Below are 16,205 nucleotides of genomic sequence, written 5' to 3' on the forward strand. Positions count from 1 at the left end.
CATACCTGAGACCTTGTAACACTAACGAGTCACATGACACCGGGGAGGGAAAATGGCTAATTGGGCCCAGTTTGGACATTTTAAATTAGGGGTGTACTCACTTTTGTTGCCAACGGTTAAGACATTAATGGCTGTGTGTGGAGTTATTTTGAGGGGACAGAAAATTGACACTGTTATACAAGCTATACACTCACTACTTTACAGTGTAGCAAAGTGTCGTTTCTTCAGTGTTGTCACATGAACAGATTTAAAAAATATTTACAAAAATGTGAGGGGTGTACTCACTTTTGTGAGATACTGTATGTAAGGATTTGCAACCACTTTAGCTTTGGACAGTGGTTTTGTCCTGGCATATACACCTAATAATGTATGATTTCTCAATAAATGGGCTTATTATCCCTGTAATAATATTCAGGAATATTTATAATGCCCTAAAAAACTGTACATTTGTAAAAAGGTTAATGCACATAAAATCCGTATGGCTGCGAGACACAGAGAAATTTGGCATATGCTTCCTGTTTAGATCAAGGTGCTACATGCACTCAGAAGTAGGTGATGTGTCTGCATCAAAGTGCACCCGTCATGCAAACGAAGACTGGCAATGGTCAAACTATTGAAGTTAAAGCTGTATCAAGATTTCCAGACAATTAGCATTTTCAGAAGCAGTTTAGAAATGGCAGCCCAGTATTTTTCTCACCATACAATTTCTATGCAGCATGTAAACCTGTGTTGCAAAAAGATGTATTAACAATGAATGTTATGCCAATGCACTCTAACCTTAGGAATGCACATTACATTTTTTCTTTTTTAATTACGCACGTGGTAACACACAGAAATGTAAATACGCCCTTAATTTCAAAGTGTATTGCTAATCTCATTGTGGTTGTTGCCAATTTTAATAATATGTTGAGGAAAGAGTTCCCATCTCTATGTAGTTGTTCTGCAATAGAGTAAAAAATGTATGGCAAAAAGATCTACAGTTCTACAAAAATCTGCTCAGATCAAGAAGAACTGTGACTGACCACTAAATGGTGGAACAACCTGTTCTCTATAATGTAGGCAACAACATAGCACGTAGAAAATATTAATCCCTTATATCTGCAACATTGCACATTCCTGCACAGCTAATCCTATGTTGTAATTACACTATAGGAAGCCTAAAATTCCCTCACTTTAGCAACCGACTGCCTATCACTTTTTTGATTCACAAGAGATTTCAGAACAGGAATGTATATTAATCACTGAGACCTGTAGGCACACACCATGTAAGTAATACTTCTCTGCTGGGGTCACATCTTTTACACAAAAAACATTTCACTGTTCACCTGGTCCTAACCTAGCTTAAAATATTGTAATAATGTGTAAAACCTCATATGAGATCAGTATTCTGCCTGATAGGGGGGGGGGGGGGGGATGTGTACCTAATCATTATACAGAAAAAAGCCATGTCTCTGCCACCCATGAGCCTAATGGTAAAAATAGCTCATGTATGCCAGACCTTTTATAGAACCCTGCCAGAATACAAATAGGGCAGTGATGGTGAACCTTGGCACCCCAGATGTTTTGGAACTACATTTTCCATGATGCTCATGCACTCTGCAGTGTAGTTGAGTATCATCAGAAATGTAGTTCCAAAACATCTGGGGTGCCAAGGTTCGCCATCACTGAAATAGGGTATCCAAAAGTCAGCAATATTAGCTTCCATATTTTTCCTTTGACAGCTTGCTTTATTAGAAATCCCAAAACCCATGAATTTTCCCTGCTGTGTAGGGACAATGCATATGCATTCCTCTTACATGGGGTAAACGTGCACACTATGTTCCATTTCGGTGACATTCATTTTAAATAGTATCCCAGTGCACAAAATACAGATGCACAGCAGCACATCACAACATACTGTGCTGGGTTTTTGTTTGTTGTGGTGCAGGTCATTCATAATAAAAAATGGGCTTCTTAGAGGATAAGTTCACCTTTGGGAACGTTACATGTTCAATCCGTTTTTAAGGTGGAACATAACATGTTCCCACTGATGCAGCTGCTGCCCACTGCTCATTCTCACTGTGACAAAAGTACTGAGTGAAGTTCCCCATACAATATGTCACTTTTTAAAAACAGCGCGTTAGTGCGGGGCTCCACCCACAAAGCCATGTCATTCATACACAGAGCTCTGCGTATGAACTACAAGTCCTGACATCCTTTGCGTCTGTTGGCTTGTAGCTTTCAATAAACTACCATAGCACTGTGAGTACTGTGGTAGTTCATTAATTCTTCCTGTGAGCATGTATCCGCTTCCTCCTATGAGCTAAAAGCAAGCAGATACACTGACAGGTCTGCAGGAGACCTGCATGGCATCAGCAATCTGCTGATAATTGGTGCAATAGTTTACAAGCTCTTGCAACAAAAATATAAATGCTAATTTTTTTACATACAAAAAACAAAAAAATGGGATTTTTGACTTACCGTAAAATCCATTTCTCTGATGTTCATTGATGGACACTGCTCCTGATCTTCATAACCATTGGGTTATACTGCCCCCTACAGGAGGACACTAGGCGGAAAATAAGTCTGGCTATGCCTATGGGCAGTCCGAGGGGGTATACTCCCCGTCTCTACTATAGGTACTCAGTTTTGTTACAAGAAGTGTCCGAAGAATTACAACTCCACAGAGGGGTGGGTGCTGTGTCCATTAATAATCGTCAGAGAAATGGATTTTATGGCAAGTCAAAAATCCCATTTTCTCTTTTGTTCATTGACTGACACAGCTCCTGATATTCTTAACCATTGGAATGCCCCAAAGCAGTGTTAAACATGAGGGGTAGGAACAGCAAAAAATTCCCAAGGCTCAATTCAGTAGCGGACGAGGCAACAGGAGCCCAACCAAAACAACTGGAGCCCACTAAAAAAAAACAATACACCCTCAAAGAGGACCAGGTCCTCTAAACAGCAGCCAGCAAAACCTTGCGGCCAAAAGAAGCATCCACATATGCCAACACATCAATTTTATAAAACGTTGTGAAAGTGTGCACTGATGACCAGGTGGCCGCCATGCAAACCTGCATCACTGACGCCTGATGATGGATAGGCCCAGGAGGCACTGAGCGTCCGAGAAGAGTGCCCCTTGACAGGGAAAGGAGGAACCCGACCCTTGAAGGAATAGGCCTGAATCACTGTCTGTCTGATCCATCTGGAAATAGTTGCAGAGGAAGGGGACTACCCTTTCTGAGGCCCATCCGTGAGCACAAATAGTGAGTCTGACTTCCTAAAAGACTCCTTAGCTGCCAGGTACACCCTAATTGCCCAGTCCACATCCAAGGCATGCAAAAGCAATTTCCTTTGGATGTTTTGGCCTGAGACACAGGGAAGGCAACAAAAGGTCTTTATTCAAATGAAAATCAGAGACAACCTTTGGAAGGAACGACGGGCAGGGGAGAAGAACCACTTTATCGCTGTGAACCACCAAGTAAGCTGAGACAGGATAACACTGCCAATTCCAACATCCTGCACGAGGTGATAGCCACCAAAAAGGCCACATTCTGGGACAGCATAAGCAGGGGAATCTCCCAAAGATTCTCAAAGGGAGACTTCTGGAGGACTGAGAGCACCAAACTGAGGTCCCAAGACGGTAACTGAGACTGCACTGGAGGAGCCAAGTGCCGAACTCCCTGAAGAAAAGTACATACCAGGGAGCGTGTGGCCAAGGGCCGTTGAAAGGAGACGGCTAAGGCCAACTACTGGGCCTTGATAGTACTCAAGGCCAGTTTCTGCTTGACCTCCCCGTTGAAGGAAGGTCAAGATCCGAGCCACCGAAAATGAACGAGTATGAACCCCAAGAGACTCACACCACGGAATGTACGTCTTCCACAATGTATGTCTTGTACAATGGTAGATCTTCCAAGAAGTAGATTTCCTAGCTTTTAACAGCATTAGAATCACTGACTCAGACAATACTGACCCCATGGGGCCACCAGCGTGCACGTTTGTGGCTTCCGCCAGAGGATCCCGTGACTGAACCACAAACCTTTGCACCTTTTTTTTTTTGAGCCGGAATGCCAACAGATCCACCTTAGAAATGCCCCACCGGAGACAACTGATGAAACACCTCCAGATGAAGGGACCACTCCCCCTGGTCCAGCCTGCCGACTAAGGTAATCCGCCTGCCAGTTTTCCATACGTGGGAATGTGTACAGCAGAGAGGGCTGGAACTAACCGTTCTGCCCACCTTAGAATGCTTAAACATAGAATGCTGGCTACCTCCAGAGCCACCAGGACACTTCTTGTGCCCCCCTGGTGATTGACATAAGCGAAGGCCGTGGCATTGTCCAATTGAATGGGCACTGAACATCCCTGAAGACGATCAGTTCAATGTACCAGGCACAGTCTGATGGCCCGGAGTTAAAAGACATTGATCGGTAGTCTGGACTCTTCCGGTGTCCAGATCCCCTGAGCAGAATTTTTGCTGAGGACGCCTCCCCAGCTGGACATGCTGGCATCCGGGGTGACCACTGTCCAATACAAAAGGAAGGAAGGATTTGCTCAGCCGAAGTGCCGGAGAACGAAGCCACCGTATCAGCGACTCTTTCATTCCCCTGCTCACCCGGATCTGTTTGTCCAGAGACTCCTATTTTACCAGAATCTCCCTTTGCAGGAACCTCATATGGAACTATGCAAACAGAACCACTTCGAAGGTAGACACCATAAGGCCCAGCACCAGCATGCAAGTCCGGAGGGATGACCATCTGCTGGACAGCAGGAGACAAATCCCAGCCTGCAGTTTATCCAGAGGAAGGAGCACTCTGGCAAAGGCCGAGTCCATAGTGGGACCCAGTTAGTCCAACTTTGGGGATGGAACCAGAGCAGACTTCTGAAAATTCCGAATCCAGCGGAACTCCCGCAGAATTTGTATGGTGATTTCCAAGTTTTTCACCAGAGCAGTAGGAGACTCTGCTCGCAGAAGGAGGTCGTCCAAGTAGCCCAGTACCACAATCCCTCATTGGCGTAAAAATGCTAGCATCAGGACTAACACTTTTGTGAAGACCAGAGGAGCAGAGGCTAGACCAAAGGGTAACGCCACAAACTGATAATGCTCCTCTCCCATGGCAAAGCAGAGGAAGCGCTGGTGACCGTCACATATTGGAATGTGATGGTAAGCATCCTTGATGTCGATAGGGGCAAGAAAATACCCAATGCAGGGATACCACCACCGTGTGAATGGACTCCATTCTGAACTTCTGCACCCGCACCCCGGAACTGTAAACAGGTTTGAGTAAAAACCCTGAAAATGTTCTGATGTCGGAACTGGGACAATTACCCCTTGACGTAACAGGTCTTGTATCGCCCCAAACATACCCTGTAAGCGGTCCGGGGACAGACGCAAGTTAGAAGGAAAGAACCTTCCCAGGGGGAGTAAGAGCAAAACTCGATCTTGTAGCCGGACCGTATGACTTAGTGGACCCACTTGTCTTGTACCAGGAAAGTCCACAGGTCCCGAAACCAGTGAAGACTTCCCCCTGCCCCGATACGGATGAGGGCACACCTTCAGGCTGAAGGAGCCTTGTCCCCGTGTCTGGATAAGCCTGCTCTCGACTTGCCAGACCAAGTTCGCTTAGATCCAGAGGAGGCCCTGAGAGGCTTTGATCTCATATCAGTCACTCTGAGGGACGAAAAAACGTATGAGCCGAGAAGGAAGGCCCACGTCGACAACGAGGGTCTTTGCTCTTAGTAGCCTGCGGAAGCAAGGTACTCTTCCCCTCTGTGAGACCTTTAATGATGTCATCCACGGTAGTTCCAAACAGGCGATCTCCTTGAAAATTAAGATCAGTCAAAGCCTTCTTAGAGGTCTGATCCGCAGACCATCATTTGAGCCAAAAAATACGCCGAAGTATCACTGCTGAAACAGAGAGCCTAGCAACTAGGGGAGCCGCATCCAAAGAGGCATTAAATATAAACTGGAGCCCCTGGACCAACTGGTCCGCCAGCTCAGCAAAGGCAGGGGGGAGCTACTCCCCCTCAAGGTCATAACGTAAAAGCTAAGCCCACTCGGTCAGAGTTTGTGACACCAGTGCAATGGTAAATATCTGCCTCAGTGCTGAACCAGCCAGGGTGTACATATTGCAGGCCACAGCCTCCGCCTTCCTGTCAGCCGGGTCCCTAAAGGCCGAAGACCTTTGAACTGGAATCATGGTTGCTTTGTTCAATTTGGAGACCGGAGGGTCCACCACCGGTGGAACAGTCCACTTTTTAAGCAGGGACTCCTCATAGGGGTACTGCATAGCAAATTGCTTAGGGACCGCTAGGGGACGTTTTGGCCGTTGCCACTCTTTAGCGACAATTCTGTCAAAATAGGCGGGGAAAGGAAACACCTTTGCCGCTCTGGGTGGCTTGTGAGTGCCAAAGGGAACCAACGCCTTCCTCGCAGCTTCAGCTGCGTCCTTTATTAAGATCTCAAGCACAGATACAATCAGTGCATCCATCAGGGCCTTTTCGTCCGCGGTTGAAGAAGTGTAGGAATCATCCTCACTACCTGAGGATTCAGGGCACGTGGTCGCAGACCCAGCAGGGTGAACCACATCTGCGGCAGCTGAATCAGATTTAGGATCTGAGGAGACAGATAAGGCAAAGGGAGCTTTTTACTAGCCCGTCACCCAAAAACCACCTCCACCCGGGACACAAAGGACTCCAGGACCGCCGTCAGTGCATCGATGGATGGTTGGGACCCGGAGGGCCCGGCAACCTCTGAGAGGGGATCAGGTGGGGAAATGTGCTCCAAAAGACTCCATGAGTCAATAGGGGGACCCCACAAGAAAAGGTGTAAAAACACTGCTAAGGGATACCCCCACTGCTCCAGCAGCACCACTCAGTCGTCAATAACAGAGCACCTAATCGATCCTCAGCAGAGAGGGAGAGGACCCAATCAGACTCAGCACCCAGCAAAAACAAGCACCTGCAGCCATCCAGATAATCTGAACTCCACTTGCGGCGATCAGGAAGTGAAAAGATCCAGGAGTCAGCACCAGGGGATAAGAAGGGGCTCCCAGCGCCGAAATCACCACCCACAGTGCTGCAGTCATGTCCGCCGCTATTTTCAATGGCAAACCACTGCAAAATGGCTGCTGGACTACTCAAACATGGCCGCCATTTGTTGAACACACAGGCTACAGCAAAATGGCAGCACAATGAGGCTCCCAGAAAACCCAGGAAAGATCCCTAGGCCTCAGAAACCAGGACAGGCAGGAAGGGGGGCCCCTGGCAGGAGTCCCCACAGCGGATCGCCCTGTCGCCAGTGGCGCACCCCCCTGCCCCCATTGCCAGAACAGCACCCTGCCCTCACCCCCTCAGGCAGTGAACCAGGCCACCCCACAGCTCCAGTGTCAGCAAAGGGGGGGCGTATGGGGGCGATATGGCCCACAGGGACCACTAGACTGATGAGGGGGTGCCTAAAGGGAAGGAGAAGAACCCAAGGGTTCGACCATCCCATTGAGGGGCCCACGTCCACTCCAAAACCCTCCAGGGGGAGAGGGGGACAGTCAAAATACCAGGAGCCAGGCGTGCACCGCTCCAGACAAAACCTCCTCTCAATGGGAGTCTGTCGGCCAGGAGGAATGCTGTGATTCGTGCCGAGGCGTTTATTTCGCAAGCCAGTCCCCGTCCAGTGGGGCTATGTCGCTACAGACCTGGAGCGGAGCTGAGGTCTGTGTGCGCTCGCTGGTCAGACTCGGGGGACCGCTGGATCCAGATTATCCAGCCCGTTGCCCAGTCCGGCAGTTGGTTGTAGATCTCACAGGAAAAAATATTTTATCTAAAAAGAAAAAATTGCCAGGACCAGAGATCCCAGCAAGGAATTAGGTCCTTACTCTTGACTAGGCAGAAAAAAAACTGAGTACCTATAGCAGAGAGAGGACTGCCAGATAGCCAGACTTTTTTTTCCGCCTAGTGTCCTACTCCTGTAGGGGGCAGTATAACCCAATGGTTAAGAAGATCAAGAGCTGTGTCCGTCAATGAACGAAAGAGAAATGTGCATATTTTTTTTTTTTTTTTTAAGTGAACTTATCCTTTAACGCAATGGACATTAACACACTGCAACGGACCACATTCGAGTAAAAGGGTGTCTAAAAATTATCTTTTTTTTTTTTTCAGTTTGTGCTACAAAACTCTGATCTTACCTCACATTGTTTGTCCCTCTACTAGGTATGAGCCTTTTGTTTTTATATATTCAGTTAAAGAAAAAGGTTATTTGTGCAAGTCGGTCACTTTCCCTGACACTAATAAAGTAAAACTGTTAGTACCTCTTTAAGAAACCACCTGAATATGATATATTATCTATGCTGCTCCCCTGCATATTTCTTAAGCACTATTGAATGTACGGCCCTTTACTGCACAAAATACATTTTCCAGGTTAAGCAAATATTACTATTTTATTTAAACATACATCTCTGTTTTAGTGTGGTCTGTGCTATGTTTTTTTATTATTTTTATAATTAACACCAAAGAAATGTAAAAGAACCAGAACAGAGTCATTTTACACTTAAGAGCAATGAATATGTATTACATTTTATTGTAATATATGTATCTCTAGTTTTTTTTTTTTTTTTTTTTTTATTCATGCTATGATAGCTATTATTTTTTCTATTTTGCCACCCCAGGAATGTAAATTGACCTTTACAATAAAGAAACATTTTCCATTCCCAGCAATGAGTATGTATTTACAATAGCATATCTCATTCAATGCTATATACTGCTGTGTCTCAATGGTATATCTCAGTATCACACAACCTGCATACATCTACACTCTAATACAATGCTTCTCAAACTGTGAGGTGGGCTGCGCCTGCTAACCACACTAGTGAGGTATGAAGTTTTCATTTCTCCCAAATCAATCCTCGGGAGTAATTTATCCAATCAAACCTAAAATGTGTTTTGGGGTTAACCTGCACAACAAATAACTGCTTAGTATCTTTGGAAAATCCATTATTTCTGTCAATAACCTCATTTGTGTCCTGTACAAGGCAAAAACCGGGTTAACATGCTGCTAAGTTTGCAATTCATTAACATTGGTTATCAATCTGGTGTCCTTGAACTGCTGTTTCTTAAGTGGGGTACACACACTATGAGAAAATCCGAAGCAGAAATTCCGTATGAGGCACGATTGTTCGATTTTCGTATAGTGTGCACACAACTTTCAAGTCAGACTTTCCAAACGTATTTTTTCTTATACGCGAACAGAACTAACAATTTATGTGTACTGTTTTAGTCAGAGAAAAAAAAATTGGTTACGAAAAACTGCGCATGATCAGAAACAAACGAAAAAAAAAAAAAGCCTTTGTCGTAGGAAAGTTTTAGACTTGCTGTGAAACATCTACGGAAACCTGACAACCGTTTTCCTAAATTTCTAATAGTGTATACCCATTCTTTACCTCTTTGTAATGTAGAAAAGATACTCTCAAATACACCCACTGCAGGTCTCTGTTAAACTGATGTCTCAAAGCGGTTGCTTCATCTTGACTTTGGTGACACATTGTGCTGAGAGGAGCAGGAGTTGCAAACATAGATTTAGAACCCTGGCACACCTACCCTTTAGATGTGAGGAACTTTATGGCATATGGCCAGAGCGGATATTATGGATTAAATTAAACCTATGCCAAGACAGCTACGGCTGACGACCTTCTAAAAAAAAAAAGATAGTTGCCTGGCTGTCATGGTGGCTTTCTGACCAATTTTTTTTGATTATACCCATCATCTACTGTGTGATTAAAATGTCCAGTTGCTATACAATTCGGAAATATAGAGAGACACGTGTTATATATGTGTCACGACTCGTGCTGGAGAGCGGGAATGATGTTACCATAGCAATGAGGATTATATGCGCTGGAGACTATTTCGTTTCGGCATCTCTCACTGAGCTCCCACCCTGAGGAAGTCACGTTACCAGCGACAACACTTAGGAGGAGCCAGTGACGTCAGACTCCTCTGTTACACTGCGATCCGTGTCGGGAAGCTGGTGAACTGAAGCCTCCCACAGCATACAATAGATTGGATAAGAAAGACTGAATTCCATGCATTTTAATATCTAATATCGAAATGTGAGTGTTCTGGATATAATTTTATAAAATCTACTACACTATGAAATCACTCTGTTTATCTATATAATCGTGGAGCTGGTCCACTCTGACCAAAAGAGGATTAAAAGGGAAGCCTGAGGACTCCCCCAGGTGGATTGGTATAATACACACTGTACAATACCTCAATGCTGCAGGAGGATTAAAGGGAAGCCTGAGGACTCCCCCAGGTGGATCATTATAAAACACACTGCACAATACCTCAATGCTGCAGGAGGATTAAAGGGAAGCCTGAGGATTCCCCCAGGTGGATCGTTTTAATATACACTGCACAATACCTTTGTGCTGCAGGTGAGTGCGCATTGCACTCAAAGGTGGATAGTAGGTGGATAGATTTTGCACATTAAGCACAGATACTTCTACTGAATAGGCATTGCATGTTTTAGAGAGACTCGCAAATTATTTTTTGTATTGGAAGGACTTTTTTATCATTTATAATATAAGTCCACTGCTGTTCACATTGATGTGGATATTTTTGGCACATGGTGCATATTAGCCACTTTTTTTGTGGTTTATCACATTGCAATTTTTGTCCTTCAAGGATATGAACAGGTTTATTGAATGTTATACTAGTATGGATATTTAAACAGTACACATGGGTTTACACTGAATAGCGTACCACTTTCACATTAATAATTTTAGTCATTTGTTCAAGTTTAGGAGTACTTGTTTTTGGTGGGAGCAGCAATTTGCACATTCACTTATTTTATACCTATCTATTTGGAGTTTTCACACTTCAATAATTAGCCATAGCAGCACACCAGTCCTTTTTACATTAATAACCTTAGTCACTGATCCAGAGCAAGCTAATTACAGAGAGGTCAGAATTTGAGCTGGAAAAATCACTGACTCAGTAGGTATAGCACTAGTGGCAGACAACTAGCATTTGCAGAAGCAGCAATCAGCAATGAAAGCCCACTTTTCCCTCAACACAGGATTCCATAATGGTGAATTCACATTCCTTTTGAATGGCACCCCAATGCACATACACAGTACACACTAAGGCACAATATGCACTGCACTGTGTAAAAAAAAAAAAAAGAAAAATAAAAACAAACATGAGTTCCTGCATTGGGGCCCATTCGAAAATGAATGGACTGTAGTAATGCAGTACATCACAATGTACGATAAAGCATACTTCAGCACATTGCTATATAACAGTAGCTGTGCATAAAGGCTTTGTTGTTACTTCTTTTTTATGAAACATCTCTAGCAATCCCTAGATAGCAGCTGTGACAACTGTGTGTCAACATCGGCTTTACGTTCTTTTAATTCTTTCAACGATCCTTTCCCGATCGGAAAAAAATATATAATTCCAATTAAATGGTACAGAAGGGTCAACGTATTAAGGCAGACTAAGCACAGATTAACTTTTAAAAGGTAAAGTCAATTTTTACAGTGGGTTTTCATAATTGCTAGCTAGAGAGCCGTGACATTTAAGCTGTGGGTCACTTAAAGGTAAACTGAATGGAATTGTTGGCTTTACAACTGCTGTAATGTTTCAGGGCTAACATTAGCTGTTCACAAATTGGTTTCATATTCTGACTGTAACTGCTCTAAAATGCAATTTTTCAAACTGGAATTACTTTTTATTAACTATGTATAAAACAAGAAAGGCTCAGGTGAGAATCTTAGCTGTACCAGGGCTGTACGCCATTTATAAGAACTTAACATTTGATAAAATGTACAAACAATGTGAACTGTTTTAGACATTATGCTAAATGTGAATGGTAATAGTATAATGTATTACACACAGTGAACTTCAATCATAACTTAGTTTGTAATGTTAAATGAGCATCTTAACAGAAATGAGCACATTCCCGAGAAATGTGGAACTTGAGGAATCGTTCATGAAAACATACACATGGAGAATGAAAATGTGAACCACAGGTGGATAACTACTCCTCTGAGCAAGATGGGCACTTTCATCATTTCAAGGCCATGTTCTGCCATGCTGAATCCCACTGAAAATCCTCAGATACTCTGCATGCATGAAGAGTGCAGCCATTTAATACACTGGCACATTAAAGTATTCATGACGGGGCTACAAAAGAAATGCAGGTTGAAACATAAGCCCCTGTTTGACAGATACACTGAGGGAGATTTACTAAGATTTATACACAGTACGTTCTTGAAAATATATGCAAGTTTGCAGACTTCTATATGGCTTCTATTACTCAAGCAGTTTTTGTTTTAAGGCACAGACATTTGTAAAAACAAATGGAACTTTCAGGATAAAAGAAGCCAGTAAATGGCTTATAATTGCTATAAAAATCCGCTAGCAGGGAAAACTTCATTGAATCCTTGCCGTACAACTCTTTGTGAATCTCCCCCACTGTCATAGACTGTACACAAAGAAATCACTGAGATACCAGGAATCATTAGTGGCTGCTGGACAAGCCAACCGCCCACTGTAATTCAGAGTTGGTAGGTTAATTTAATTTCATTGATTGAAAGTTAAAAGGGTTGGTTAACAATGTTATTATGATTTCATAACACTCTCCTTTTCATAGAGGTGATATACAGTAAATGAACATAATTCTCTTTATACGCTTTGACTGTGCTTCACAAATTGGACTATTAGCTCGGAAAAATAAAAAGATAAAAAGGCAAAAAAGAAGAGCACAACTGCGTTTATAATGAAGAAATGTATTTATAGCAACTGTTTGTGCTTCCTTTTTGAATCTGTATAAAATAAAACCTTTATGGAGATAAATATAGAGGCTGCCACTGCTGATCTGTCCTGAAAATACTTGTTGCTTGGCTATCACGTTGATCCAGTGGCTTCATGAACTCAGAACAAGCTTACATATAAGACTTCTCTTGCAGCATGCTTGTTCTAGGTCAGCGATTGAGAAAGAATTGAAGCTAGAGACAGTAAGACAACAAATTACTTAGATTAGCAATGGCAGTCCCATATTTCCATAGAAGTTTCAAAACAATGATAGCTGGAATTTGGATTCTCTGGATGGAAAACCTAGTTCTCCAGGTTGAATTCTTTTAGAGGAATTATTTTTAAGTGATCAAAGATTTTTTAAAAAGGTAACCCACCAAGACCGATTTCTCCATTTTAATTAAAGAAGAGCAGGATGCGATATCTTCCTAGGTTTTCATCGTTGTCCAAGACTTTGGTGTATGAACGTCCCCCTACATCATTAGTGACAGGACGAGCCTGGCATTTCAGTTGAGCAAAGGCTGACACCAATTTCTGTGAGCTCTTTATATGTTCTAATTGGGAAACCATTAAGGGATGAGTGATCCAGCATTTCTGTGTCATGAGTCCTCTAGGGCAAGGGGTCTCCAAACTGTGGCCCAAGGGCCAGATGTGGCCTTTTGCTAGCCTTTATCCAGCCCTTGGGGCTCTATTCTTCCCACTATGAGGCACGGTTTCTCCCACTAATACCAACAAGGGGACACTATTTCTTGCACTTATACCAATGATGGCATACTATTTCTCCTACTAATTGGGGCACTACTCTTCCTACTGACCATAAAACCTGAAGCCATTTTTATTCTCACCGATGCTGGGCCCAGGACATTTTCTGCCCCCACTGACCACAATCCGGCCCTCCTAGTCTGAAGGACAATAAACTGGCCCTTTGTTTGAAAAGTTTGGAGACCCCTGCTCTAGTGCATTATTCATAGGAAAATGGGGAAATCCTGTTCTACTCTACTCATAACAAACATAGGTTTTGGGCAGATTTTCTATGTACTACGATTAGCTTGAGCCCTAGAGTCTTTTAAATAGATTTATAAAATATGTTCTGCGCTCAATTGCATCTGGTATGCACAAATTATAATGAAAAATACAATATGGTGTGTATTTATACCCACATTTTTGCATCAAATAAATAAGTGTGAAATAACTATATTAAATAATTTATTGAGTGGGATACCATTTCACAATAATACTATTTAGATATTCTGAATTTTTCTCATAAAGTCATGCTGTAGCCGGTCCCTCAGTATTACTACAATGAAGCCTATAGATCACGTGTACATCTAAATGTACATGCTGTCATACCAGCTTTTCTGCACATATAGGCTGCAACTCCAAAAACAAGGGTGCATTTTCCTAACCCAGTATCTGGGTCCAAAATGATCACTACGAATCCGCACATTTCTTTTATATTATTGGTATCTAACCAAACTATACTTCTAAATTATTTACTTTAAATCTTTAGCATTTAAACTCTGAATGGTGGTATATTCCACCTTAGTGGGATATAATATGGTTAATAAGATAGATGGCCTCTTTTCACTTTACATTTCATTACAGCGGCCACATGTTTAACAAAGGCACCAAAATTCTGTTTTTTACTCTGTTTTTTTTTTTTTTTATTCCCAGAATCAAGTCCTGAAAGACAGCGCCACAAAACCCCAGAATTCCATTATCATAATAATAAGAGATCCTCCAATGCTGCAGCTTCTGGAAAATGATCTGCGTTTGTGATAATAGCCAGTTTACACCCTGCATAATGCATTAGAAGAGGCATCATTAATTTAATGAGAAAGGAGTAGGCTTAGACAATACTCAGACTATGAAGACAGCTGAGGAGCTCAGGCAATTCATCTTCAGCTAGATCCTCATCTCGAACCATACCAGCATCGTGTCACACAATCCTCACTTTAATTTAGGCAGCTACTTACCTTTCTTAACAGCACTGATGGGTTTCTTTTCAGCACATTGAGACCTATAGCTATATATCCAATATATCCAGAGACACAGGATTATCTTCATGCAGCACTATCCAGCAGAAGCCAGTAGCAGATGTTACTCTGAATTATAAAACATTTCTGTAAAAGGCAACACTCATAATGAAAAGCTTTAGCTGAAACATGTTCAGGCTGTAAGCTGTGCTATGAACTATTTTTCTATTCAGTAAACTAATAAGGTTATCACTGTTAAAAAAAAAAAAAAGTGGATATCAAATGTAAATATGAATGTAAAAGTCCTCACAACTGCTCAAAAGTAGACATGTTTGGCATTTTATTTACATCTGTTATAAAAAGAAGTCTATTTATTCTCTTTTAAAAGGGAACTCGGTCACAACAGGAATACAAAAGCTGCTAAGAATGACCTCCCTGCAAAAAAATCTGAGATTTCGGGCTGCCTGTAGTTTCAATACTTTCAGTCACTGACTCAGTAAATAAGGAAATCAAGGGATTAGCAAGACAGTCAGAAAACTTACTTATCAGGAGAGATCAACCATAGGAGCTTATATATTTACCAGTGAACAGCCTCCTATGCATGTACTGCTACTCTCCTAAGCTTGCCGAGAGCCAACCTGTGTAAGATGACTCAGCCGAATGCTCTAAATGTAAGGACAGAGGCGAGTTACTACTAATAGCAGAGGAATCAACACAAGGGACAAATCCTACTGACTGTAAATTATGATTTTTTACTATTTTTTATTTTGGCAGCACTTAAGCTTAAGGCTGCATTCACATGCCAGCGTTTGGATCGCGGGCAGAATCGCCGCGATTCCGCCCGCGATCCGGAGATTATTGCAAATCGCGGGACGCCTGTGCGTTGCCTGTGATTTGCAATAGCCCCCCCAAACGCTGAGCGATGTTGCCGCGATTTCCGCCTGCCGAATCGCGGTAACATTGCGCAAAAAAAATCGCGGGACGCAATACGCTCCAAAGAAGCTCTTGTACTTTTTTGGGCGTAATGCGTCCCGCGATTTTTTTTTGCGCGATGTTACCGCGATTCGGCAGGCGGAAATCGCGGCAACATCGCTCAGCGTTTGGGGGGCTATTGCAAATCACGGGCACCGCACAGGCGTCCCGCGATTTGCAATAATCTCCGGATCGCGGGTGGAATCGCGCCCCGATCCATACGCTGACATGTGAACGGAGCCTAAAGCTGTGCCCATCTGTGTTCTAAACTCCAGAGTAATGCCTGCACTGTACACCAACAGTGTTCTTTTAGGCTGAGCTTTCCTGCCCCTAACCCCTGGTATGGAAAGGGTTTGTAAAGGCTGAAGGTTCTTCACCTTGCCTGTATAGCAGCCCCCCTAATACTTACCTGAGCCCGATCTTTCTCCAGCAATGTGCACGAGAGCCTCGGCTCCCCGAGGACTCTCCCTC

General features: G+C 43.1%; 1 protein-coding gene across 5 annotated transcripts in view; it reads right to left on the reverse strand.

Annotated features, from left to right (window-relative positions):
- Positions 1 to 16,205, reverse strand: part of AP1S2 (adaptor related protein complex 1 subunit sigma 2) — a 177,140-nt gene that overhangs the window by 68,132 nt on the left and 92,803 nt on the right. The window contains exon 5 of one of the 5 annotated variants that reach the window (XM_082248597.1): positions 11,835 to 12,156. The exons of 3 other annotated variants lie outside the window; for them this stretch is intronic. In XM_082248597.1, the coding sequence (XP_082104723.1) occupies positions 12,121 to 12,156 (36 nt within the window). In that variant the 3' untranslated portion in view covers positions 11,835 to 12,120. Of the gene's footprint in view, positions 1 to 11,834; positions 12,157 to 16,205 lie in introns of those variants that run through there. One more of the 5 variants, XM_082248599.1, reaches the window with a different exon arrangement.

Source organism: Pelophylax lessonae (assembly GCF_965119305.1).
Source record: "Pelophylax lessonae genome assembly, chromosome: 2".
Taxonomy (NCBI): Eukaryota; Metazoa; Chordata; class Amphibia; order Anura; family Ranidae; genus Pelophylax; species Pelophylax lessonae.